Source organism: Anopheles funestus, chromosome 2RL, assembly GCF_943734845.2.
Source record: "Anopheles funestus chromosome 2RL, idAnoFuneDA-416_04, whole genome shotgun sequence".
NCBI classification, from domain to species: Eukaryota; Metazoa; Arthropoda; class Insecta; order Diptera; family Culicidae; genus Anopheles; species Anopheles funestus.
In genome coordinates, this window is record NC_064598.1 from 49466838 (window position 1) to 49492796 (window position 25959).

At 40.3% G+C, this 25959-nt stretch overlaps 1 protein-coding gene across 9 annotated transcripts in view; it reads right to left on the reverse strand.

Annotated features, from left to right (window-relative positions):
- LOC125775057 (fasciclin-2) overlaps positions 1-18895 on the reverse strand; it is a 55014-nt gene extending 36119 nt beyond the window's left edge. For 4 of the 9 annotated variants that reach the window (XM_049445520.1, XM_049445519.1, XM_049445521.1 and 1 more), the window contains exons 1-2: positions 18692-18894; positions 16959-17277 (exon numbers count right to left, since the gene is read on the reverse strand). In XM_049445520.1, coding sequence (XP_049301477.1) covers positions 16959-17031 — 73 coding nt within the window. In that variant the 5' untranslated portion in view covers positions 17032-17277; positions 18692-18894. The other 5 variants (XM_049445514.1, XM_049445523.1, XM_049445522.1 and 2 more) reach the window with 4 other exon arrangements.
- Positions 18896-25959: the final 7064 nt, after the last annotated feature.

Consider the following 25959-nt stretch of genomic DNA (forward strand, 5'->3'; position numbering starts at 1 on the left):
TACTTTTTATGACATCAATCGCTCAGTTCTTAGACAAATTAAAGGCTCTTCGTGTGTTGTCCTTATTACTCCTTAGTACTTCTGCAATCGTTTCTCCTGTTCTGTGATACTGTGATAATCGAAATTTTGCAACCACAACATCACTGCCGCATCCTATCATAAATGGTTTATTTATTTCTATTGCTATCAACACCACACATTTTACCACATCTCCTCTTCCATCCCGTCCAAGAATTCCCGAAAGATGAAAAAAAACCCGCATCCATAAACGATAAACATGGAAAACTTTGGCAACCAGCAACGTCCAGCGTGGCGTTGAAATATCTAAACCCCACCCCGCCATCCAGAGCATGTCAAGAGAATCTATGCCTTTCGAGTACGCTCCGGAATGACTCCCAAGACGATCGTTTCAAGGCCGGAACGACCCGCGACAATGATGACGATGGCGGTCTGCAGCAACAAAAGCCCTTTTCGTTCGTCTAACGTCTTGTCGGTTGAAGCATAGTACTGATGCTGCAGGTCCAGCGATACAACTCACTTTTCAACACCTTCAGCACATTATCAAACGATGTACAAACCCTCGCTTTCGATATCGTTCACAACATACCGATGGCGTCGAAGAGAAACGCTACATAAACATAGCATAATAATAAAAAGTTAATTATCATACCATTTGTGTTCTATTCCCTTAGCGCAGTGGCAAACGCAAAGGAATGGTCCCGCTGGGTTGGGTTGGCCGTCTTTTGTGCAGGCTGGGGGTTTTCGGGTTCGAATTTCTCTGTCAGTGAGAAGACTTATTGAACATGCATTGGAACGTGGAAAAGCGCAAATGAAACATCGCCAAAGGAATAAGGAATAGATCTCGCTTCAATGTTTCGCAGGTTGAATACAGCTTGGGAAATTGAAGCAAATATAAATATCGACACATTTGTTCAAAACAATTTCAATAATTCACTTCAATGTTAGTTTCGGAAAGATAATACTTAATTAAGTGATAATTTGAAGCTTTGTTAGAAAAGGAATTTTCATTCCAACAGACCACCGACAAAGTGTTCCAAGGTATGTGCAATTCATGATATAAAATAATACACTAGAATGAAAAAAAAAACGAATCCAACATAAAGCATGAAAAAAAGGAACTATGTTATAGCCACCCTAAGCCAAACGCCACCCCGCTTGTGATAAGTGATTTATGCTTTGTATTTTCCAGCATCTTGTTTTTAGCCCCGCGGTGAATCTCCATATCGCTGGTCAAAACTATCCAATTATGAAATGCATTATTCTTGTCTTTCAAGAATGCTTGCCCTTTAGCATTAGCTTCCATTCGTTAATGGGTAGATTTAAGAATTTCAAAACGCAAGAACAAAGAACTCGAGATCCGAGAATTTTTCTTAGCGCCGCCGAAGGTTTGGGTAGTGTAGGTGGGTGTGTCTGTGTTATGAAATATATGAGTTATGAGCACGATGCTGAGAGATGATCTTCAGTTCAGAAACAAAAAAAAGAAAGAAAAAAATCCCGATTCATTATTACTGTTTTGTCTTTCATGCTTTTCACGTTCGAATAGTTTATTTTTTCTCGCTTTTATTTTCAATTTTTGCCTACAAAACTAGCTTTCATGTGTTGCTTTTACCGAGGGGGAGATGCACATAAAAACGAATACAAAACAGTGGAAAAGTAAAGCAAAAATGCGACAAGCTCCTCTTTGGAGGAGTTGAAAAGAACATCAAGATAAATGGTGCATAAATTTAACGCTCATTTTCATGTTTATATTGCAGGAATAACTTAAACAGCATATCCATCTGTTCACAAAGTCAATGTTGATTGCAAACTGTGACGAAACATTTGATGGAAGTAAATAAAAAAAAACGCAGTTGAAAAATGAAAATTTTTAGCTACTGTTGGATAATTTCTTAAAACAAGATAAAAAATTTTCAGCTAAATAAGTGTAAAAAATCTTCACATGTTTATTGATAATCTTTCCATCATAAAATCCTTTCGCTTCCGAACAATTTTCTTCATTCATATCCACTAGCTTGGAAAATTCTTAAAGAATGCTTTGATATGAAGAAATCCATTCCAACGTTGCGATGAAAAAAAATGCAAATTACGACAAACTAAAGCGGCAAAATAAATCGAACAAAAGAAAAAGAAAAAAAGGTATTCGACAAGGTCATCGTGAAAATGGCACGTTTCAGGGACGTGATTAAGATGCTAGGAAAATGTTTCAATTACTCTTGCAGTTTTGCTGTTATTTTCGCTATTCGAGAAATCCCGACAACTTCTTAAGTTGGTCCATGAGAAGATGAACCTTGGACTGAGCTACCGTGGGCATCCAGAAAATGGAAAGTTAGTTTGGAAAAATATGCAGACATCAACGGGCTTTATCGTCATCCAACATCACGATCCGCATGGGGAATGGGGAATTAGGTCCAGTGGTTGATAAAAGTGAACCGTTCGGAGCATAGAACAAGGGCTGTCACTTTCAAATGATTGAACGATTTGCCAGCGTCGGGTGCGAGACTATTTGGGACGGTTAACTATTTGTCAGCAGCCTTTTGGGGGGGTATAATTCAGGCTTAACATGAGGGTTGAGAGCGTAAAAAAAATAACCTAAACGGTTTTAACTATGATCGGTTTATTTGTGTCAGCCAGCGAAGTTGGTCAAGCCTGATTGCTAATAATCAACCACTCAGAAAGCCTCTTTCACACGCACAAACTAGTAGGAAAGTTTCTCTTCCCTAAACGCCCCACGATCGTCATGGATTGGTGAAATCAATCATCATATTTTATCCTGCCAACAAACAAAAAAAACCAAACAGTTTAACTTATCTCACACCAACAGCCGCAAATGACAAGTCCGCTTCAAGCGAGTCTACCAAAACGGGACGAATGTGACACGATTTGAACGTTCCAATATTTGGCGTTTGGCCACACCATCACTGCACTGCCATCATTTTCGTAGGAAAGAAAACGGTGCGGGACGGCGAAAACATACTTCAGTACCGGAAACAGGAAATGTCATCGTTGTTTCGTGCGCTTTCATCGTCCATTAAATAGAATGTGGATTTCGCTTTTCACTAATTTTTCCCTTTTCGCTAGTGTCAATTATAAAACGTTACAGCTGTCATTCAAGCATAGTGAGTCTGAAAAGCGAATCTTTCGCAAACGCTTGGAAGTGTATCGAATTGATTTTTTGGAAATCATGTGACTCTTTTGCACGTGACGGATGATGTGTCGGCACGGCGTACGAAGAATTTAGTCTATTTTTACATTTACAATATCTTCAATCAAACTGACCAACAGCTCTTTTTCCTGAAGTTCATATACCAAATGAACCAAATGGGGGTGTTGTCATACTAACGTGTCAGTGCCTCCCGCGGAAGCCCGCAAGAACTGAAAGATGATAGGAAGAATTTAATCTTTTTTTTTCGTTCTCCCGCACATCCATGCCATCGCAACACGCAACTCGAGCGATATAAATGGAAGTTGATGCACTGGAAAAATTTAAACGATCAACGGACTTTTATCTCTGGCACGATCGAGCGCGTCCGGCCACTAGCAAACGGCGCGCTTACTTCATACAGTGCGCGACCGCGACTGCATCATCATCGTTTATGAATGAATGAATGTGAGGCTATTATTTGTTTTAATTGAGTACGCGTCGGCACATTCGCGCTTCCGCCCGCCACCAACTTCTCCCAGGCCCGGGACAAACGCCAAGAGTCATTTTCGTGCGAAAGTAATATAATGTACGATGAAGGATAGGGAAAGAAAATGCATGTATGAATAGTCGAACCGAAATTAATAAAATACACCCAGCCCATGATCCCTGGCAAGTGCTGCGAATGGTATGTGTGGAAACATTAAAACCCGTGAACCGGCCGCTGTGTCTGCTTGTGGTTTTCCGCACATGCCCTTCGAGTTAATGTCCATCGTGCGGCATGTCAAAACGGGAAACGAATGTTGGTACGTATGCGCGAATGCACATTTTTGTTTTATTGATGAGCGCATTATTGTAGTAAAGCTGATGACACAACACTACAGAAAGCGTACTTAATGCTCGGTGAGTGGAAGCATTTCAATACCGCCAATTACACAGTCCCGTGCGTTGCTTGCGGTGGTGGTTGCGTGACAGCATGAAAAGCATTCAAAAATTGAAAAAAGAAATTACTTTGCTTGAGGTTTTTTTATTTGGCTTTACAACTAAAAAAAAATAACCAATCAGGAGAAACAAATAATTTGTCACATGAAATCTTCCTGGAGAAATTCAAAATTGCTTCCAATTTGCACTTGACTTCCGTAGCTGCGGACAAACACTATCACGCAGCATAAATGGGTTTCCTCGCAAACGATCATAAACTATCATCAGCTTGATAGTTCGCGGTTTTGCATAGCAGCAAACTGGAGAACTGACGGCACTCGGCAAATGATTGCAGGCGTCATATAATTTGATGATCGTTAGGAAATGCGAATCAACAACTGCCTTTGCAGCCATCATAAGTTAGACGACACACGGCGACCGTCTACCGCACACTGCACACATAATGTGATTAAGGCGAGCATCTGGCAACTGGCATGTTTGCGCATCAAATTTCCACCAGTGCACCATCCATGCCGAAGCAGGAGCTGAATTAAAGTCATCTGGTAAATTGGGGCCGCACGGCCGCACTGTTCGACTGTCAAAGACTGAAATTGCCCCTTTTCTTTTCTGCCGGGACCGTCACACGATTAAGATCCCAGATCCCGCTAACTAGTGCAACAAACGGGCGTTGCTTTACATCGCCTCAAGTGTGTTCTTCTTAGATGTTAGAGAAATTTGCAATGAAGTGGTACATAACCTCGACCGACTTTCGGGTTGCTGCTTTGCTGCTAGTTTTCCCTCTGCTTGTGCATTAAGGAGGGCTTTTTGTTTATGTTTTTTACTCCCCAACCATCTGTCTCCGTCAATGGTTTTATTTATGTCTTACCTGTGAATGAAAACAGCAAAAAAAAGAATGAAGATTAAATGAGGGATTATGAACTACTCTTAACTAAATCATTACCCGTTATAGTTAATGCTATTGAGCGAAACTTCAAACAAGAAAGAAAAAGCATCTCTGACTTTCTGTTTTGGTGCTTCATTTAAATGAAACACTTGAGAGGTGGAGCAGATCATGGAAAATGGAACTTAAGTTCTCGTAAATCAGCCCCATACTGTACTTGAGATTGTTTCTACCGTACTAAATTGAGCACTTGGCAAGGGAACTAGGTGGAAATCTGACTTTGGTAATTATTTGTCTTTCACCGTAATGATGGAGGACTGGGAGCTGTTGCTGCTTTTATGCCAATATAATCATGCGGTCTAGATGAAAGCACGCAATGGCTAAAGTTGTACTAATTTTGTCACTAGAGAAAATTAAAGTAAACTCAAGCGTAAGAGGCGCTTTAATGGCGAACAAAAAGGAAAGCTGAAAAATTGAGGAATTAACGCGGAAATTCAGTATTCTAGTATTTTTCAAACCTTGAATGTATAAAGTATAACTTTATAAAACAAAATCTAACATGAGAGGCCAAATATTTTAAAAGCAACAACATTTGTGCATAGCAACAAAACAAACAATTTAGGGCTGATGTCAGCGAAAGTACAGCTTATTTTTTCTAAACATGACGAATTAGGTATACCCTTTCCTGGCTGGCATTATTCCCTACTGTGCAATACCGAAATGTTCACACTGTCCATGGGGTCTGAATATCCCCAAACACATCACCGAGAACAACTAACAAAACGGAAACAACCAAAAACTTCCTTCACCCTGTTTGCCGTGTGTGTATGTCATTCTAAAGCCACAGATTTCCGTTTCCGTGCTTGAAGGTCGCAGCAGAATGTGGATCCCTTTCGTCAAACGGCCGATGATGATGATGGTGCCGAAACGCAGGCACGCACGCACGCACTGTTGATGAGAAAATGGAAAACATTCGGACCACCCCGGGGGTGAGTTAAAACAGGAAACTATGTCAACGAAATGAAAAAAAGGGCCGACACAACAACATCTATAGGGAGCCGCGCTACTCGTGTTTGCCGGTCGGTGGGAACCGTCTATTCGTGTTTTAATTAGTGTTCAACCTCGGGGATGAAGCAAGAGAATATGCTTTCAATATGATCCCCAAAGCAATGCGCACTTGGAAAGGACATCCCCATCCGTCCGTACGTCTCCATCCACGGAACCATCCATATCGGTCCGTATGGTTGTATCTTCATAATAGACAACAGTTCCAACCATCTCCTGAGGTTGAGCTTTCAATTAGTACGGTACATCCTGACGGATGGGGGGTTTAGGTTTCGACTTTCGGCCTCTCCAGCGTGGAGTGCCGCTACCCCAGTGCCGGAAATTACTGAAACCACATCATAATGCGCGTACAAAAGCTGCAGACAGGAAGTTCGCGATTTCCCTTCCATCCCGAACGATGATGACCGTGATAATGGCGTCCAAAAAGGTACGCTGCGGTGAAGCGCTAGGAGTGAATTTTCACAATGGTAAATCTCAACAGACCGAGAACGCACTTTTTATTATGCTCCAGTAGACAACATTCTGACTATGATTTTTGTTTGTTTGTTGTTGTACTGGTTGTTGATAAGTAATTCTAGCATTACTTATACATAGCATCAGGAGGGTTTGAAAAAATTGATTTAAGACAAAAAAAATCATTGCTAGTTTTAGCAGTATATCGAACTACAAACATGTACACAATGGACTTGCAGATTAGAATTATTTTGGCGCAGATATTAAGTCGTTGCTACGAAACATCCAGTTGAAATTTAATTTACGATCTTCTGTAAACCGAAAGATTATTGGAGGCTTTAGATCTCTAGTATCTTCTGATATCTCTTTTAGGAATGTAATTAAATCATGTTGGACTTTATTAGGACAAATCCTCAGGAATAATTTAGTATATTAATGGAACTAATTCAATTATATTAGATTTTATGTTCAAGTACTTGATGAAGTACCTTACTGAACTTAGGATAGAGTTTGTTTATAAATAAAGCCAATTAACCAACTAATGTGTCAATATATTTAGGCAAAAATTTTGTCCTAAAATGTCAGGTTTTATACTTGTAATGATATGATATCCACGGCATAAAGATCAAATATTCCAGCTCGCACAGTTCCTTTTATGCCACTTGCTATAAAACGACTATGGATGGATTATTTCGAGAAGAAAGAATTTGAACCAAATTTTAACAACCCTAACCTTTTTCGTCGAAAACCAAAGAGGAAAACTGAAGCGAAATACCTTCGTTGCATGGTTGCTAACTTAACTGTTGCCATCATGCTAGACATAACATTCCACACTACAACTTTCTAAATATCGAGTGCGAATAATCGTTGTCATTCATTTCGAGCCGTTTAGAGTTTGTGGCTTTCTTGGATACAATAGACCACAGTTTTTTACAGTATTAAACCTACTTTTACGTAGCGAAATAACGTTACGCTAAAAGAATTTAATGATTATGACTAAATATTTTATAAACTCTTGGCGGTATTTAAATTGGCCGAAAAATTGCAATCATTTTTCAATTTAAAAAACCGCTAATCATGGTGGCTTTGCTGGGGTGCCTAGTGGTATAAATTTTGTCAAACTATTTTTCATCCAAAAACCTCAAGCTGCCGATGGAATTTGGCTTTTGTGTGAGCGAATGTTTGAGAAGTAGACTATTTTATAGCTTCATTCCAATCCCAGCGTGGGTCACAAATCAAGCCACAGCCCCGGCAAATTTAGGCTCATTTCGGCAATTTGTTCCCGTGCGGGTGGGGCGGTGCCACCAAAAAAGGAGACCGGCTGATGGTTTTATTGTTTTGCAGTTCAGAGAGTTGCGCTGCTGTAACGTTCGTGTGAAAGTAGAACAGTAACAGCATAGTTTTACAAAAACCGGAACAAAACTTTTCCTACACTGGAAGAGGTGCCAACCGTGCTATGGTTGAGGAAAATGAAAAGTACATTGATTGTATTTAAAGAAAACGAGCATACAAACACACACACACAGAGGTGTCTTTCGTACCGTTTGATGATCTTTTGACCCTTACGGTGTATATAGCTGACCAACCATAGCGTCCACTATCGGTACCACACAGTGTTCGTTTTGTCGTGTTTTTAATTGCTTCATGCTTTTTAATTACCCACCACTTGTGATGCACAAATGGTAAGTTCTCACGTTTCCAGAAAGCTTGGCTGGTGCTCCAGAGCCTGTTTCAGATGTAACCTACTGATATTTGTTTGTACGGGCAAACATTACATGGCTCCCGGCCGCCTTCTTCTCACACGGCTTGTTTGTAATCATGTGTCAACGAAGGGTCAACTCTGGTCATAAAGCGTGGTAGATTGTGAGATTTTCACCTAGACTTTCACCTGCTCCAGAACGGTGACCCGTTAGTGGCGTTAGTTGTACTAATTCATGAACTAAATAATGCTTTTTTCTTCCTTCGCTTGTTATTTTGAGTAACTTCTAAGGATTGTCGTAAAATCTTTACTTTTCTTTCATTTCAATTTCAATATTTGTCTCCAACATTTCTCCAATCTTCAATGTTTATTTTTTGTTACTGATATGCGGAACACGGTTCAATTTAATTAATGTAAACTTCTCTCTCATTTCCCGCTTTGAACACAAATAAATAAGGTAATGTAATTTGTTAGTATCACATCGAACCAACAAACATCAAGCCACTCATCGAATTGAAGCTGGTTTCATGTATACGGGACGATGGATCCTGCCTACCTACTCCATTGAATTCATTCCAGATATGAAGCGGAATGGAAACGTAATCCTCTGCTAAACCAGAAGTAAATCTGTTGGAACTTTCGGTAAAGGTGTGTGTCCGAGTTAACGAACGAATGGTTCGGTGCCCGGTACCGAAAATGCTACAAATGCTCAACTCGATTGCATGCGCCATGCACCCAAAAGTCAGGTGTGTCACCGATAAAGCACCTACGTGCATAAGTTCATCCTGGTTGCGGTTTGCCGGATACGCAACAATGCTACAATTTTCGCCAACTGTAGCTAAATGCAATAGAAAACGCACGAAAGTACGAGCTTGTTGCTGTCATGGTGAAGCGCTAATTTTGAATACGCGTAAATTAGTAGATACGCTATTGTTCGGAAGCGAAATTAGCTGCAACATGCACTACTATTCAGATGAGATAGGAATTAATTTAAAGCGGAGGTTTTACCTTATAATTTAATTACATTTAGCTTACAGGAGTTTCGAGTTCTAACAGTAAAATTGAAAACATTGAAAAGTGATTTCTTTTCAAGTTGAAATGGAATTAAATTCGAGAAAGATGTTGAATCTCTTCCAAAGTTTTCAAACTATTGCAAAGTAAACTCACTACAGCTTACCAACATGACAGTATTGTTTGAGAATGCTTTGTACGGAAGATTTTCCATTTTGAACAAATAGTCCAGAAAGTAAAAAGAATTTGCAATCAATTCGGCCAGGCCGTTCTATCTGAATAAAAAAAAATAATTTGCAGAGTTACCTTAAGACATTCTACTTTAACTTGAAAAGAATCCAGAAATGACTCCAAATGTCTCTCTGGAACTCTCTGGAAAAACACTTTTCTTTGAAAAAATTTGATTTGACATTTGATAAAATATTGAGCAATCATATAATATCCATTTTTGCAAAAACTTTTTATTGAAGGGGTGAATATTACTCAGAGAAAATAAATCGATTGTAGGTTGGCTCCCATACACTTTTGAAAACAACTGCAGTTTTGTTAATTATTTTTTAATAATCATTTTCGCTGTTATTAGGGGAGAAGATATATTTCTTCAAACTTAAAAAAACATCAATCAACTTTAGGTTTTAACTTTCAATCTGTTCACACTTTGCTAACTCAAATATCAAAAAAGATCGTGGCACAACTTTCCCGCCATACTATCCAATAAGATGAGCGAGAAAAAAAAGGTACAAAAAACGTGAGCTTATATTATGTTCACGTGTACAAACCAACATACTGACGATCCCATTCCCATTCTCCCAGGTGAAAGGGCAGAGACAATCCCAGGCACTGTGGCGGAGTGGCGTTCACCACTGGGTTGATGGAGGTGTAGTATCGTCATGGATGGGAGCATCTTGCTGAGGTGGGTGTCGGTTTGCACTTCATTATGCTCTTTCTCTTATCCCCCAAATACCTGAACATGAACTAATGTGTGTGTGTGTGTGTGTATGTGGTTTTGAAGCATAAAAGCAATTCCAACTCTTTTGACAGCCCGGGAAAGGATTGAAGGAGTGCACATCACGTTTCCTCCTTCACTTCAAGGCATTTCCGACTGCAAATAATAATAATGCTGCAATCGTAAACTAACCACCATCACACGTCTAATATGCCGGATAGAAACAGAAGAAGCAAGCAAAACAAAAAGAAAAAAAGGAATTGTGGAGTGGCGAATGAGATTTCCACCGTGAGAATGTCATTCCAACGTTTGATCGTTCGTGCCGCAACAATTCGCGATTTTGCAGTGCCGTTCCCCAGCAAAAGCAAGAAATCGATGGCATATTTTTCCGCCAAACTTAAAAAATGTGGCAGTGACGTTGATTCTTACATCGCTGAATAAATGTTCAGAGTTCGTGCACCGGCTGTGGGATCGAACGGAAAAGCCGGGCGAAAAAAAATGTTCGCTTATGCTGCAGAAAAAGATCACAGCTACAGTTGAATCAAAGGCGTACAAACGGATGTGTTTGTGGATGGTGTGCATTCTTCTGCATGTGTCCGTATTTTCTTCCCACATGGGTAAACCTTTATTTCCCATCGAAATGTCGCCTTCAAGAAGTGACTACTTCCGGCGGGTGTATGCAAAGGCAAGCAACGTTCAGCGCAGCAGAACATGGCATCACAAAAGCGTTGCTGAAGCAAAGCATTGCTACACTTGCATCTCGTGTCAATGGCGATGGATGAGACGTTTGATCCGTCGTGTCGGATGACGATAGCGAACGACCGCTGGGTGTGCAACGGCCAAAGTGACAATGATGGCACACCGGGCGACGGGTACGATTTGGTTGAACAGTTTTCCGATGCACCGTTCACCGTGTACTGTCACTATCACGTACATTATACGCTCACTATCCACTGTACCGTATTGCCATCGAGGTGGAACATACCATTTCACTGGCCACATCCGCTATTTCCTGCCGTCACCTGAACCGTACTTAACTTGGGGCTTGTGGAACGGTTCTACTGTATTCAGACGATGACTCCGTTACCGATCCGTTGCTATTCACCGCAAAACGAATTATGCTAGCCCATTTAAATGTGGCCAACGATGATGGAAAGGTGGCAAAAAATTGGAGTGTATGAATGTGGATTGAAAATAGAAATCTGTCGAGTATACGTTCCGTTTTTGGGCCGAGAAGATAATTAATTTATGCGAATTTATGGGTATTATAATTTTAAAATTGCTATACACTATTTCAACACTAAGAATACTAAAGGATATAAGGGTATATTTTATAATTTTGGTTCGGTTTTTTTTTAATTTGCAAGAGCTGAAATAAGGATCGATTCTTTTTACAAAAGTTAAAACCAAGTAAATTAAGGTTTAAGTAAGTAAAAGTTGCGATTGAAGTACGATAGAATGATTTAATCTCAAAAACTCTTGTAATTGAAAGTAATTACAGTGTGGTGAATACCTCTGAAAGACCTCGTGTTTTGGACATAAAATACAGCCGCGAACACATAATTTAAAGGAATGCCTTGCTGCAAAAATTCTAAACCAAACCAACTTCCTGCCTTTCCGTAAAACAGGGAAATGGAAATGTAGATAAGTTTATTTATGTTTTGAACCTGCACATTAGACGATGCATGCGTTCCAAGGCACGGAACACCCCATGCCTTGGGTGAATTATTTTGCACTGCATCGTTGCCTCAACACACACCCTCTATGTCCCGTCCACTGCCCGCTCGTGCATGTTTATTTCGGTACTGTGACTTGCGAAGCTACGATTTGGAAGAGATGCATCACAACAAGTCAAGGCCACAAAAATAGAACCCGCTGTACGGTTCACACTTCACGGCAAAGTGCAGATACGCTGCATACTACAGCGTAGCATACTACAGCATTACTTTGCAAAGCCCCTGCTCTGTTGACGAAAACACATTGCAATGGGTGTATTTTTAACACTGGATAAACATCATCCAGCGTGCAAATTTTGTGTCGAAGGATCTGCGAGAGCGCTAATCGTGATGAGGATCGTTAGCTTAATTCCATGCGTATCATGATCGGGTAAATATTGTGAATGAAACGAGCGTGCAGCGTGTGGTGCTGTTTTTATTTACAGCAGGAGTATTACGTTGGTATAATTATTAAGTCACGAAAAACATAGTAAATTTGCTTTAAATATGTATGAGCGCATATCTAGCGCATCATATATTTTTTGACTTTCAAAACATGAATTGGTATTGCAAATCAGTTCCCAGATCGGATTTGTTACTAACCATATGGCGGTAATATCTCCATATCTATTGCTAAATCACCAAAATAACCAAATACACAACTATTAACTAATCGTACCTAATCAATTATAATGTTAACGAGTTCCATCTTACTGTTTGCCATTCAGAGTAATGACATTCTTTCAATTAATGCTCATTATATTCCGATCATTAGGAACCACTTGACGTACCATTTCCTAGACGCTAACCAAACCAAAACTAAAACCCATAAAGCAGACAGACTTTTGCACAGGAAGTCGCTAAAAGAACTTTTTCTTTTGCTAATCGATATGCAACCGATGTCATCACCATTTACCGCCATCATTATTACCGGTGACATAAGCTTGACGCATATGGCAGTTATAGCGAAGAAAGAATGCATAAAACCGAAAAGAAAGCGCACTAACACTCTAGCACAGTTCCGGAACATCAAGAATATATTTTCTTCGTGTAGATGATCGTGTCTATCCGATGTATGGCAATATGGGTTTCAGGTTTAACGGCTTAAGCAGAAGCGGAAAGGCTTCTCACATTAAGAACTAATGAGAAAAAAAAAGTGAACCACTGGTCGTTCCGAGTCACCGTGTGGTCATAAAAGCTAAGCGTTTAAGCGGATCCTTCAGAACCCTTATTGAATCCCGTCAGACAGACAGACTGTGCTCCTTTGAGGATGACCTTCAGGAGCTGTTGTGGAGTTGTGTTTGTGGTAACTAAATACGAACGATGTGCGCTAACATTATTGATGTGTATATGGGCCCGACTTCTTATCGGAAGTCACCGTGCTTATTGATTTTTGGTGTGTTTGGCTGGCACCGGAATGGCTGGCATACGGGGGAACACAACAAGACAGTTGCATCGAAGCTTGCCTGTGTTTTGTCCATTGCTGCTAATCAGGTGCACCTCTTGTATTACGTACACTTCCTGCAGAGGTGTCTGTTGGAATCGCCGTAAATAGTAAAACCACCATGTGTTGGAGGATCAAATGTCACGCATTAGGGCGTTGTGGTACGGAAGCGATGATGTGACTAGCTTATGTATTGCTAAGCCGGAGGACCCAGTTTTTTTTAATTCTTGGAATATATATGGGGCAGTTGGAAAAAAATCCTCGCTCCTAAGAGTTTCAGTAGTACCAAAATATAATTCTATGCGATAGAATTACAAATGTGTTTAAATTAATGGTTCATACGATGGATTGTGTTCGATAACCAAGAATATTCGAGAAATGATTTTTAAGCCTCTCATATCATGTCTTACTAAAATTGAAGTTCTTTTTGAAACCGATCCAGGACCTTAGTTGTAGTCTGCCCCAATTCAATGAAGTAAATCAGAGGTTTTAAGACAAACTAATTGAGTGCAAAAGTCGGATATCATTTTACAAATAATCAAATATAGCGAACTCTAATGTACAAAGTATATTTTTAATAATTCAAAGCTCTCTTATATGATATAATGCACTCACGAGATTTAAAACGTGTTTCGTTGCAAAATTCAACATTCATCAAACGTCAGAAGCATATGTCGGACGCTTCGTATGGAGGATGTCTGTCCATCAACTCAATTAAATTTGGTTTTCCTATCGGTAACATATGATGGTACAAAACGAAACAAAAACCCTGGAACCTTCACTGGTGTTGTTAGGTTGATTAATAATATGTTCTCCTTTCTACAAACAATAGCGTGCGGATGAATCGTTGTTGTTCCATGAAATGTCAGGTCAGTCCGGCCAGTCAGTCAAACCGCTGCCGACGACTAAAGGGCACCGAGCAATGTGCACAACACTAAAAATAGTCCCAAAAACCAATGAAAGCTGTACGTAAACGAGAGTCTAGTCTGATGTAGTAGAAAGTTCGAGTCCATCACAACCCAAAGCCCCATCGATCGTGTTGTCGATCCGACATTATCGAATCGATAGGTTTTTTTTAACCAACTGGCAATTTCTTGTACGCGAGAGTATGTTATTCTATTTTTTTTCGCCTCGTTTCGTTATTTCGTTCCGCTGTCTCCGATGCGGGGAACGCTCCTCAACTCAACCACTGGCTCGTCCGATCAAAGTTTAGTGGACAAGCGGAAGAATTTACGTAAGGTGCAATATGCTAGCCGTTGGCTAGTCGGCATGTGTTTGGAAACATCTCCGATCGGCCACACAGAAGGGTCATCGGGATGGATACATCGATCGAACAATGGGGTTACCATTTCAAAGCAAAAAAGGTTTGACGTTTCACACGTCTTACATCTTCTTTCCGTTCTCGCACTGTCTAGCCATTCGCCTTGTTGGAGCACTTTTCTAACACTTTCGTTCCAATTTTATGCCATCCAATCTTCACAAATCCACCCACACCGCTCACACTGTACACTGTTTCCTTCAGTCAGTTTGGCTAATGTTTTGGCAGGCGGTCAAGTTGAACCGTTTGCGATGGATGATTTTTTTCCCCTCCTCCGGCTCCTTTACTCGCGGTTGGAAATGGAAAGGCGGCCAATTCCCATCCGTGGCGTACACACTGCTCTCCGCAGTTCTTTTAGCTATGGTATTCGCGACGAACCGGTGACCTGATGGAATTTTCTATTTCTGTCATCGGCAAACGGATGAGGTGCGTTTCGTTTGCGGTGTCATACAAAACGACCCGGTCGTTTTCTCGACGCAATTTCTTTTTGCCTTATGATTTCTGGCGTGTTTTTTTGTTGTCTTTTTAACTTCGCCCTTCTACAAAAAAGAAAAACTTAGCTTCCTCTGTTGAAATGCCATTTTGTGGTTTAACGTCCTTGTCTAAGCGTTACGGAATCGTGCACTATTTCGCCAGCAAAAACGTTCAAGTGAAGGATACAGATGCTAGTGGTTAGAGGAAGAAGGGGCTCTGTGTGTGCGTGTATTTTCCAACAGCACTTCTAGTGGTGTAGTAAACGTTTATTCATTTTGTCGTACGAACGAAGCAAACAGTATCCAGACCAGCTGCGGGAATTGTCCCTGAAAATGTGGGATTTGTTACATGTTATGCGACCTGCTTGTGCTAGCGACGGCATTGCGACATTAAATCGATTGGTTTGGTCCAGGGACGCAATGTAACATTAGCATCGTGGGTTTGACTGTGTTTTTTTTTGTAACCTTGAAGTAGGTGTTTTACCTCGAGAAAAATTCTGCCATTAAAATGACTGGAATTTGATTAATCCTGTGTACGACAAACAGTAGGGAATTTGATTGAGAACAATATTTATTTTTCAAAATGACGATCAATGGTAAAGATCAGTAACATTTTGTTTTAAGTTCAAAGTACTAGAACAGCAGAACTTAAAGATAATAAGAAAGCATTATTTGACACCCAAAGGTATACAAGTGAATGACATTCATCGATTAACCATAAGTAATCAATAAACAAGATGATCAAATACTAAAGATTTTTTGTAATCCTTATTTTGTCTTGAAAATTAAGCTGCAATTGTAAAATTTCTTCAGCTCGGGATAACTTGTCTATAACTTGATGTCTACCGAGTAGACATGTAAATACAAATTTTCATCAACAAAAGTTATAATTGGATACCGGTTCATCTCATTAAAAAGACAATTTCCCATTAGAACTCTGTATCATCCGTGCCTATTTGCAGAAAATGTCTTTCGAAAAACAATTTTGCTAAATTGTTTTAAACCCCCTTTTTGCTGCCACTAGAACAGAAGGTCGTTAAAATCAATTGATATGTCTCTGTTTTTCGTGGAGCAATATCTGAATCATTATCCCTACGCTACAACATCACATCCTGTCGTCTAGACAGCAGAAACGTTGCACATGACGTAGTCAAGAAAGGAAACGAGCATTTTCTTTACGAACCACACACACACTGTGCCCCTTTCCGATCGTTTATGTATCGCCTATTATTACGCTGGTCGGGTGAAAAAAGCAAGATTACAAATTGTTCACTTAATTACCAGACCAACCAAACGTGCGTCTTGGAGGAGGGCACCGAGTACAGCGAAAGGGTGTTGTGTTGCCGTGCTCTTTGCAGATGGTTCAAATTTCCTAGCGCTTTTAAGCGTCGACGAAAGGTCTGATCGTATGCAAAAACCTTCTGCTTCACGGGGTACGAGCAGAATCGGAAGGTTTCTCGTTGTTTATTTACTGTCAAAAGCGGGTTCCCGCATGGAAGATGCAACAACAACAAAAAAAGCCGCAACCGGTAGAATTACCTTTGCGTAGAATTACGCTCGTTGTGTGCTCTTCTTCTTCCTTTAGCAGTATGGTGTACGCTCGATGACCACCTGTGAGTTTACGGCAAATATTTTCCAAACAACTTGCCATCAGGTTGATCTAGCACAAACGATCTTTGGGGAATGTGAAAGAGATTCGATGTTTGTTTTATTCGCTCTCATCACCACTTTGCAATATCGAAACAAGGTACGAGGTGGGAATTTTTCCATATAAATTGGCACCAAACATTGGATATCATCCTTGGCACAGATAGAGTGCGTAATAATTTAATGACTCAGTTTATTTTCTTACCTAAAAGCGTAATCCAAACGAGCAGCATCATGACGGCCGCTGAGCTGCTGCTACGGCCATATTGAGCTGCCATCTTGTTTCCTTTTAAGACGCGTCAGGAAGCCTTTCCTAAAGTCGTTTCTATCTAACGAGATGATCTTGCGTATCGATCGTTGACGACTTCAACGATCAACCAGAAAAAAACACCTTTTTTACGATGCACTTATACAATCTTTTACACTTTTATTCACTCTGTTGTTGGTGGTAAATGCGTACTACACTATTCACTTGTGTAAAGTTGAATTAATGAAACATTTTTACACACACACACGCGCGAGCACTGAAACAAAGAATAAAAACTATATGTATTATTCCATAAAATACTTCAGAATAATTCACTTTATATTAAACAAAAAACAAAACACCTATTAGAAAACTAAGAAAACATTTGAAACCACAGCAAAAAGCACGTTTCCTATCGTACGCGCGTTCAAAATTGTCGATCAACAAAACGGTCGGCAAATGAATCGATCAACCGAAGCGAAAACGTTAAAACGCACACTTGTTTTCTTCCCATCACCGGTTGGCTTTGGCTTTGTGAGACGCATTTTTCCCTCCCTTCCTTTATGTTGCCCTTTGTTCGTGGTAGGCCCTTCTCACTTTCATCGCTCGCACCGACTTTAGGGGTGGTTGGGTTACAGTGCCCACAGGACCGTGACGTCACACAGGTGCACAGGTATTCGTATGTTTCATTGGATTCTGGTGCTGTTTGTTAGTTGGTTGCTTTTTTTATCTCCTTCACGAGCCCGTTGTTCTTCGCGACTTACACCAACACAGCTGCAGATCACTGCGCTGGCCTATAGCGTGTGCTTTGACTCTTAATTTTATCGTTTTCCTACGCACTGCCCCTTATCGAATTTTTAAATCTTTTCACTTCGTACACCAAACAAGAGCACATAAGTTGCAAGCACCTTTACGATTATCTCGTTTTTTTTTTGTTTTTCATTCACACACCTCGGTCCGCGCTTAAGGGTTTTTCGTGACGCCACGTACACCAGCGCAGGTTGCGCGACTTCGTGCGATCAGGTTGACTTTGTGGGGGCAGTGTGTTTCACGCCTGCACCAACACATCTAAACCGCAGGTGATTCAATCGAATTGATTACGCCTAATGCAGCATTCTTCTCGTCGAAACAAAAATGAAAAGGTTACTCGCTTGCGTGAAACAGTAACGCGGAATCGAAAACGCACCTTTTGATCACGATCGCTAGTGTTTTCAATCAATTCCATCTCCACCCCACGGGGATAACACACGATCTCCGAATGCTGGGGGTGGTTTTTGTTTTTCGGGATCACTTATTCGCGGGTGTCTACAATCAACTTGTTCGACGAGCAAATGGACGCGCGGACAATGGAACACAACTATTCAACATTCACGAACACACACACGAGCGCGCGTAAACCGAATTGGCCCTGTCAAGCCCTACCGGCCCCAAAACACGGGGTGGCCCCGGCCGCGTCATTTAATCCAATTTACTCCACACACTTGCTTACGCCCGCTGTTAACTAAGAACGAAGCTAAACACAACAGTGCGGTGGCAACTGCAGTACATTGGGATCCGTACGATTGTGCAATGGAACGTCCACACCGTCCCACCGTAACCCGTGCTCGATTGGGTGCGGTTTCCCTTTCCCCACCGCTTCACTGCTCAGTTCTAAAACGCTTTAATAAAATTTACCCACTCACGACACATACCCACAAAACAATGCTACCGGAAAAACACGGCTGCACTTTGCAGCAAAACGCTCGGAAAACTCGGAACGACCACCGGAATACAAACGGCGGTATTGTAACACGCACGCGGTCTAAATTTCTAACACCGCCAACACGTTCGCGGCACACACACGTCCAGTACGGTTCGCGTCTGATTTCCAAATGAATTCGAATCAACGGTTGGGAAGGTGCAGCAGCAGACGCGTACGCTCGTTTGCGTAAGCGTTCATTCTGAACATCGCGCCTGTGTAGGCACAGTGGGTAGGTGCTTGAACAAAATAATTCGAAAATTTAGTTGGATTTGGTAAATTTTCTCCTTTATGTTAAATTGATACGCCAAATTGCTTAAATTTAATTTATTTTGGTTTTTATTAAATCATGATCAATAAAAGAAAAACAATATCAGAAAAAGGAAAAAATCCAGAATACAGATGAATTCAGATAAATAAAAAAGACTTATATATAATACATTAAATAAAAAAGACAATGGCTACACAAAATAAAGAAAGTGGCAAAGAATCAGTAAATATATTCGATTCACGAAATTCGATCGGTTTGCGATGAACACAGCGGCGATGTTTTCCGAACTCTCCCATTCACGCACGTTCGCCTTCTCTGTCACGCATGATTCATCTCGCGAATGAATGGTTCACTCCGGTTTATAGAACCACTTGTGGGAATGCAACAATCCGTATTGTGCATTAGATTGCTGTTGCACATGCAACTATGCCGTTTTTGTGGTTGTATTAGTGTTGCGACTAAACTGCTTGGAAAGGGCAAACCTGTCAGAAGCCAACGTGTTGAAGGCAAATGCAATTACCGACTGGTTTGGTTTCCAGTTTACTCCAATCGAATGCTATGAGTCACATGTATGGATGCTGAGCTGTGTTCACCATTGAAAAGATTTTCATTTAGTTCTCGAGTGCTGGAATACATGCAGGAATATTACAAAGTTTTCAACTACAAATTTCATTCAAATAAAAAATTAGCACTTAATTTTCACCACGCTCAAACTGTAGTTCACAAATTAGCTCGGTACATCCTCAATCCGTACACATTACTTCGTCATCCCTGTAGAACTTATTCCCGCTCGCTCATAAAAGCAAATCGAGAATGTTACGGGTAATTTACGACATTTTTTCGATGCCTTTCCTACATTTTCCATCGTAACAGACAAGTCCTGCGTTACACTTACGGCTGCTACACTTTTGGTTTATTTGCCACAGTAAAAGCTAATGATTTATTTTCCACGGTTGGTGAAGAAACGGCAAAAAAAAATTGGAACAGGCATAGAATTGCTTATGGCTGTAGGGCTTTTATTTATTAGTGAAACCCTCGTATAATCGATGCAATATTGCGCTAGCGCGTGGCTTTTGTACATGGAAGCCACATGCTCAAGCATGTTTCACGCTTTGCGAATGCGCGTCCTTTCCATGGCAAAATAGGGACAACACGGGCAAACACTAATAAACATCGTTATTCTCTATTACGAACTGTAGCAGTGGAACTAAAAATGCCGGAAGGGATGCATCTCGCCTTGGATAAAACTAACCGGAGAATGCAAAAAAAAAAAAATAAAATCACAAACACAAAAGCAGCCTAGCGAAATGCAACAACCATTTTCCCGGAGATCGTAAATATGTTTCCCAAAACATTGATCTTATCAATCGAAGCATTGCGCACCACTTTCTCCCTTTGGTGTTAAAGTGGTATGTCCGGATGGTTTTTCGGTATCTTTTCCTACGGGAATTACTATTACCGTGCCCGATCCCTTCGATTCTGTTAGCAAATCCTCTACCAATGCATCGGTCGATTGCGTTTTTAGGCTAGGATTGCGTTCATTTTTCGCATCATTAGGGAGGAAAGCAGGGCTACCCTACGGTACCGTGTGTTTTACCTCTTATTAAATGGTTTTCGTGCTAAAAGTCACATTTATCATTTCTGTTCGGCACTAGTAGAAAAGCGATTGTTGTGTTTTTGTCTCTGCAGTTTCGAGCATCAACAAAACGCAAACCGACCCTTAAACGTTGCATCTCGAAAGGGGTCAACCAGGGAGAGAAAAAAGGCTGTGGAGTTCGTCTATGCGTAGAGAAAAACGAAGGGTGCTTTACCGTTGCAAAACCGTTCTTCAAGTATCGCGATTTGTCCTGGAAATGTGGGTCTTTTAAATTATTTTTTTTTTTCATTTTGATGAAATCGTTATTTTTCTTTCCTTTCCTTTTGTTTCGTTACTAAACCATCATCCTCGATAGGGGCTAGAAAGGTGAGACCTCGGAAACGTTAATTAGCATATCCTGGCCCATAGTGGTACCATCGAGTGCTAGTCCCTGCTCTTGTCATCAAACGTGTAAGACAAATTGTTGTATTTTTGGAATGTACGTGTGTGTTTTTTTACACGGGGTTAGTTCGTTTAGCGCTGCATATAAATTAGGTACGGGAAACGATTAGACCGAATCATGCAATGAATAATAATTTAACAAAACCAGTAGCACGATTTGTACCGATGGATCGATTTTTTATGTAAAAATTCATCTGCCCGTTTAACTTATTTTTTCAAAGATTAATTTTTTTTCGTACAAACATAAATTGTCCAACAGTTGCACATGAACAATCGCAAACAAGTTTCAGCGTTCTTAGGTTTAACAATAAAAAAGGGGATATAATGTTTACTCCATTTCACTTACGTTACAAGCAAAGAATGGCTTAATTACAACCATCTTTTGTATCTTAAAGCCAAATGTTCCAACCCACTTTGCTGTACCATCATGTGTTTCCCTTTTGTCGAAACTTCAAACATTTTTGTTTTCTTAAATAAGTCACCAAAACGGAACCCCTTTTTTTAAACGTTTCCTCCACGTAAACTAACACTGCGAAAACAGTATAGAATTGAATAAGGGCCTAAAGTAAACAATCTGTTAATATCAACCATCAGTTAACTCGGTGCTACGGCCACCCGAAATTCGTTCGGGGTGAGTGAAATTAATTTCCCACACTTTCACTCATATGCGCCACGCGCATCAACCCTCTTAGGCGAAGGTTTTAGTTCAGAAGCAAGTGTCTCCTTCCCGGTGCTAAATAGAACATCCTATTCGAGTAGGAATTATTCCTTCGCCCAAAATCATAACATTATCGAAGTACGCACATGTGTCCATGTTTACGTTCGGTTAAAAGCAACAAAGAAATGAATGCAACGCGACGGATCGGGAATGTACCGCACAAGAGAAGAAAGTGTCACATGTCAGTTGGCGGGCGTGTTAGTGATCGGCAAATCAAAAGGACATCAGTGAGGTTTGGGTTTGGCAAAAGCAAGGGGCTCAATACACTCACACGACAAGGAGTGTCAGCTTATGATATTTGCTAACGCTTGCTCAACCCCACCCAGGCATATGATCCATCCATCAATCCTTGCAGCCCAGAAAAGGTGAAGCAAGTGAAAAAGCTAACCATTCGATACTGCACCGCGGTGTTTCGTCTGTCAAAGGCTAGGTGACTGTTATTCCTCAAACAGTGCCCTTTGAAGATGACAGGCTGAAACAATAGGTTTCCCGAAACGAATCCCGTACGTCACTTTCCTGATTTTTCCCCGTTTTCGGGATAGGAAATTAATCATCCTAAAGGGAAAGTGCAACCCCAAAAACGTGAACGTCTGTATCAAATCGAACCGGGATAATGGCGAGGAAAAGCGAGTGTGATTGAGATTGATTAGAAGAAAAATTATGTTGATAGCATGCAGAGAGCGGGAAAGAACCGAAATCTTACACCGGTGTAGAAGGAAACAAAGGAAGAAAAAACAAAACAAGTCACCTTCAGCGCCTTCAGCAGTGCTTCCTGATGGATCGCAAATGGAGAAACAATACGAGGCCCGAATGTACTGTGTCGCACCCGATGGTGGGAAGTTTGTTGTTGTTTCCGATATCTTAAGGCGCTTCCGGTGTGTATCATGGATCTGGCTTTAGCTGTCACGGCTGAGCACGGATGAGAAATTGGGGGGAAATGGTTCGATGTCACGGCGTGCGATAGCAACACTAAGTCGCAGCTATTTGTAACGATAATGGAGCCCATTCGTTTGCGTGCGTTTGGGATGGGAAGAGTACAGGCGGCCATTGCGGAATTGGGGCACGTCAATTTCCACACAAGTCAATGAGTGTTAAAGTCAGTAGTAGCTGAGGAGTGCATTGTTCGTTTGACGTTTGTGACGAAGAAGTAATGCCAACACGAAATATGATAATTCAAACGATCGGTAATAAATGATGCATTGCAGGGATAGAAGTTGCCCTATTTTTCTTTAATAGGAAATAAATCTTATAGCAAAAATGATAAATTTATTATCCTTTTTCCTCCTTAATATAAGAAGCAAGAAGTTAAGTGCGAGAGAAAGAATTTTGTTAACTTCCCCCCTCTGCGATAGAGCTCAGGTGATACAATTTAAAATGTATAAGAATCACAGCAGAGCTGCGTTCAAAAAACGAATCTAAAGAATCTGCACTGCGTGCCAATTATGTGAAGCCTGCTTTCAACTCACCATATAAACATCATCGTCAACCGTAACGGCAGTGAAGAAAGAAATCAAACTACACACACCATGGGGCCACACATAAACGGGAAATACCACGCTTATGATGAACAGTCAAGTTTACTCAGCTGTGTTCCTTCTCTCTCTGGCAGGGCACAATTCTGCACAAAAATATTATCACCTTCACTTTTCACCCGCTCAAATATTTATTCCACCGTATCAGTTATTCATGGAGCAGTAAGAAAACAGCGTCAGGGAACGCGTCGTCTGGTTTACGCCAACGCAGATGCAATTTTTTTGTTGCTATTGTGTGTGTGTGTGCTATTTATTTCTAGTTCCATTTATATACTTTATACCATCATCACATTCGTTGAAAGTTGTAGGACGATAGGGAGAAAGAAAACATTTCCTTACAGCCGCCGCAAGTTTGCATGGTTTCGTGTAGTTGATTTTCTTCTCCAGAATCACACCAAGCATTCTTCCGTATGATGCTATTTGCCTGTAGTGATGGGTTTGGAAAATATTGAACGTAAAAAAGAAGGCCAAAACATGTCTGCTCCAGATAAAGATACCAGTCGGAGGTGAAGACTGCCGCTAACAGAACCAATCGACTTCTTCGATAAACGTAGACAAAACGTGCAGAAGGTTGGCCGGGCTTGTTCATTTGTTTCTGTTTTTTATTTTCTTTTCCGGTTTTTATTTTTGCATTTTTATAAACACCACACACCCCAAGAATGCGAAGGGTGGCATCCCTGTCTACTGCCGCACTAGACCGGATCTTCCCTTTTTGGGGAAGGATACACCACAATCGGGAATTGCCTATTGGGCCCAACAAAGCGCGTCGAAGCGTCTGATGATAAGAATAATATATTATTCATCGGTGGTTCTTTGGCCAGGATTTGATACCGACGTATGGGGACGTGTACCGGAAATGTACCGAGCCAGGACGAACAGGATGGAACCCGTATGCGGGGGCACAGCGTTGTCGACAAACAAACAGCTCGGGTTGTGTGGTAGAGTGCGCCTACAGGGATTTTCAAGGAGACAACATGACTGACTGTGGTCGAAATGAATTAAAGATTGCTATCGGTCTGGAAGGTACAAGGGCGTAATGAATTTTAATCGAAAATCATGAAACTTCAATTTTGTATTAACCCATTCGTGGCTCATACATAATGGCACGAAATGGGGCCTTTTTAGATGATGACGAGTTGTTTCATATTTTACACATTTTTTAGTGGTTGTTTTTAAACTAATTCTTTTGTATAAGAAAAACAAGAAAAACAATTTACATATCAGAAAAAGTAATTATAAACATATTTTTGAAACATAATCGTCCGATGATGGATTTGTATCTTTAAATTTAATATTTGTTTTAATGCTTCCTGAATTTTAAATTTTAATTCATTTTTTGTTCGTTATTATTCTTTTTTGTTATAATGTAAACTATTAAATCATAACATTGTAGAAATATGCAAAAGATCTATCGAAAAAAAAACTAATTTAGAGCAAAATTTAGATTCAAAACAGGATGAAAATCACTTTAATTGTGATGCGAATTTCAAAAATCCAATTTTGAAAATTTGGAAAAATGTTACTCTGTACAGAATTGTATAGTTTCATTGAATATTTATTTGTTTTATTGTTCGTTCAAGGTTTTCCAATTATTCTCAAAAAAAAAACAAATAACCGTATAGTTAGTTATGTTAGGAACTGTTTTCTTAGGTGATATTTGTTTTTTTTTATTTACATGTTATTTAGGAAAAAATGCAGTATAAACGCATTTTATTCGGGAAAGATTAATTAGGCTTAAGGCCTAATAATTTTGTAAATTTTGAAGTAATGTTAGTTCCAGTTCTATTTATATGTTTTTCTATATTTCTTTCTCCATCCTATGATCATTAAGGATTTTAGGTTATAACCACTCTGGACCTGGGTTATGTAAAATTAGTAATAAAAATAATTGTTTGACAAACGAAAAACTTATCCAAACGATAATTAAGTAACTTCGAATTAATGGTAACAATCTCATAAACTTAAGAATTTTACAAAACCATTCCATCCATCCACCAGTTCCGACTGGGCAAAAGGTCATCCTGGTAAGAAATGGTTCACCTTAATCCAAGAAAAATTGAGCCAGCTTTGCCCGATGTTTTGCTTCCGTAATTGGACGAGAACGGGCATCTTCCATCGGTACAAGCTTTTCTTTAGCTGTTGCTTTTAATTTGACCCAGAACAGCACACCAACAACAAGGCTACTCAAATAAATAAAGCAAATTTTGAAACAACAATCACTAGCGAGAAAATCCACAAATGCAAAAGGAAAACGATTTTCTTGCCACGGTGTGCGTAGTGGCGCAAGCACAATGCAAATTTTATTTTCCATTAATTTTAGCTTCCAAACATGGCCCCCGGGTGGATGGTGGTGGGTGCGTCCTCCACTTTCGAGCTTGTTGTTCCAGATGTTGCAATTTTTCTCCCAAAATCCTTCAGCCGCGTTGTGCTGAAGGGATGGTACGAGATGCAGGAACCGAAAACGACAACTTTTGTTACAAATTTGTCCATAAATAATTGGCCCGAAAGCGTTTTTCGAGCAGCGGCAGTTAGTAGTGCGCTGCTCTGTTTCTGTGTTAGGTTTTTTTTTTGCAATCTCACAAAAATCTCTACATCGTTGTGCAACGAATTTTGTGGGTTTTTTCCCCTACGCTACCCGATTTTCTATCCCGTTCCCTGGATG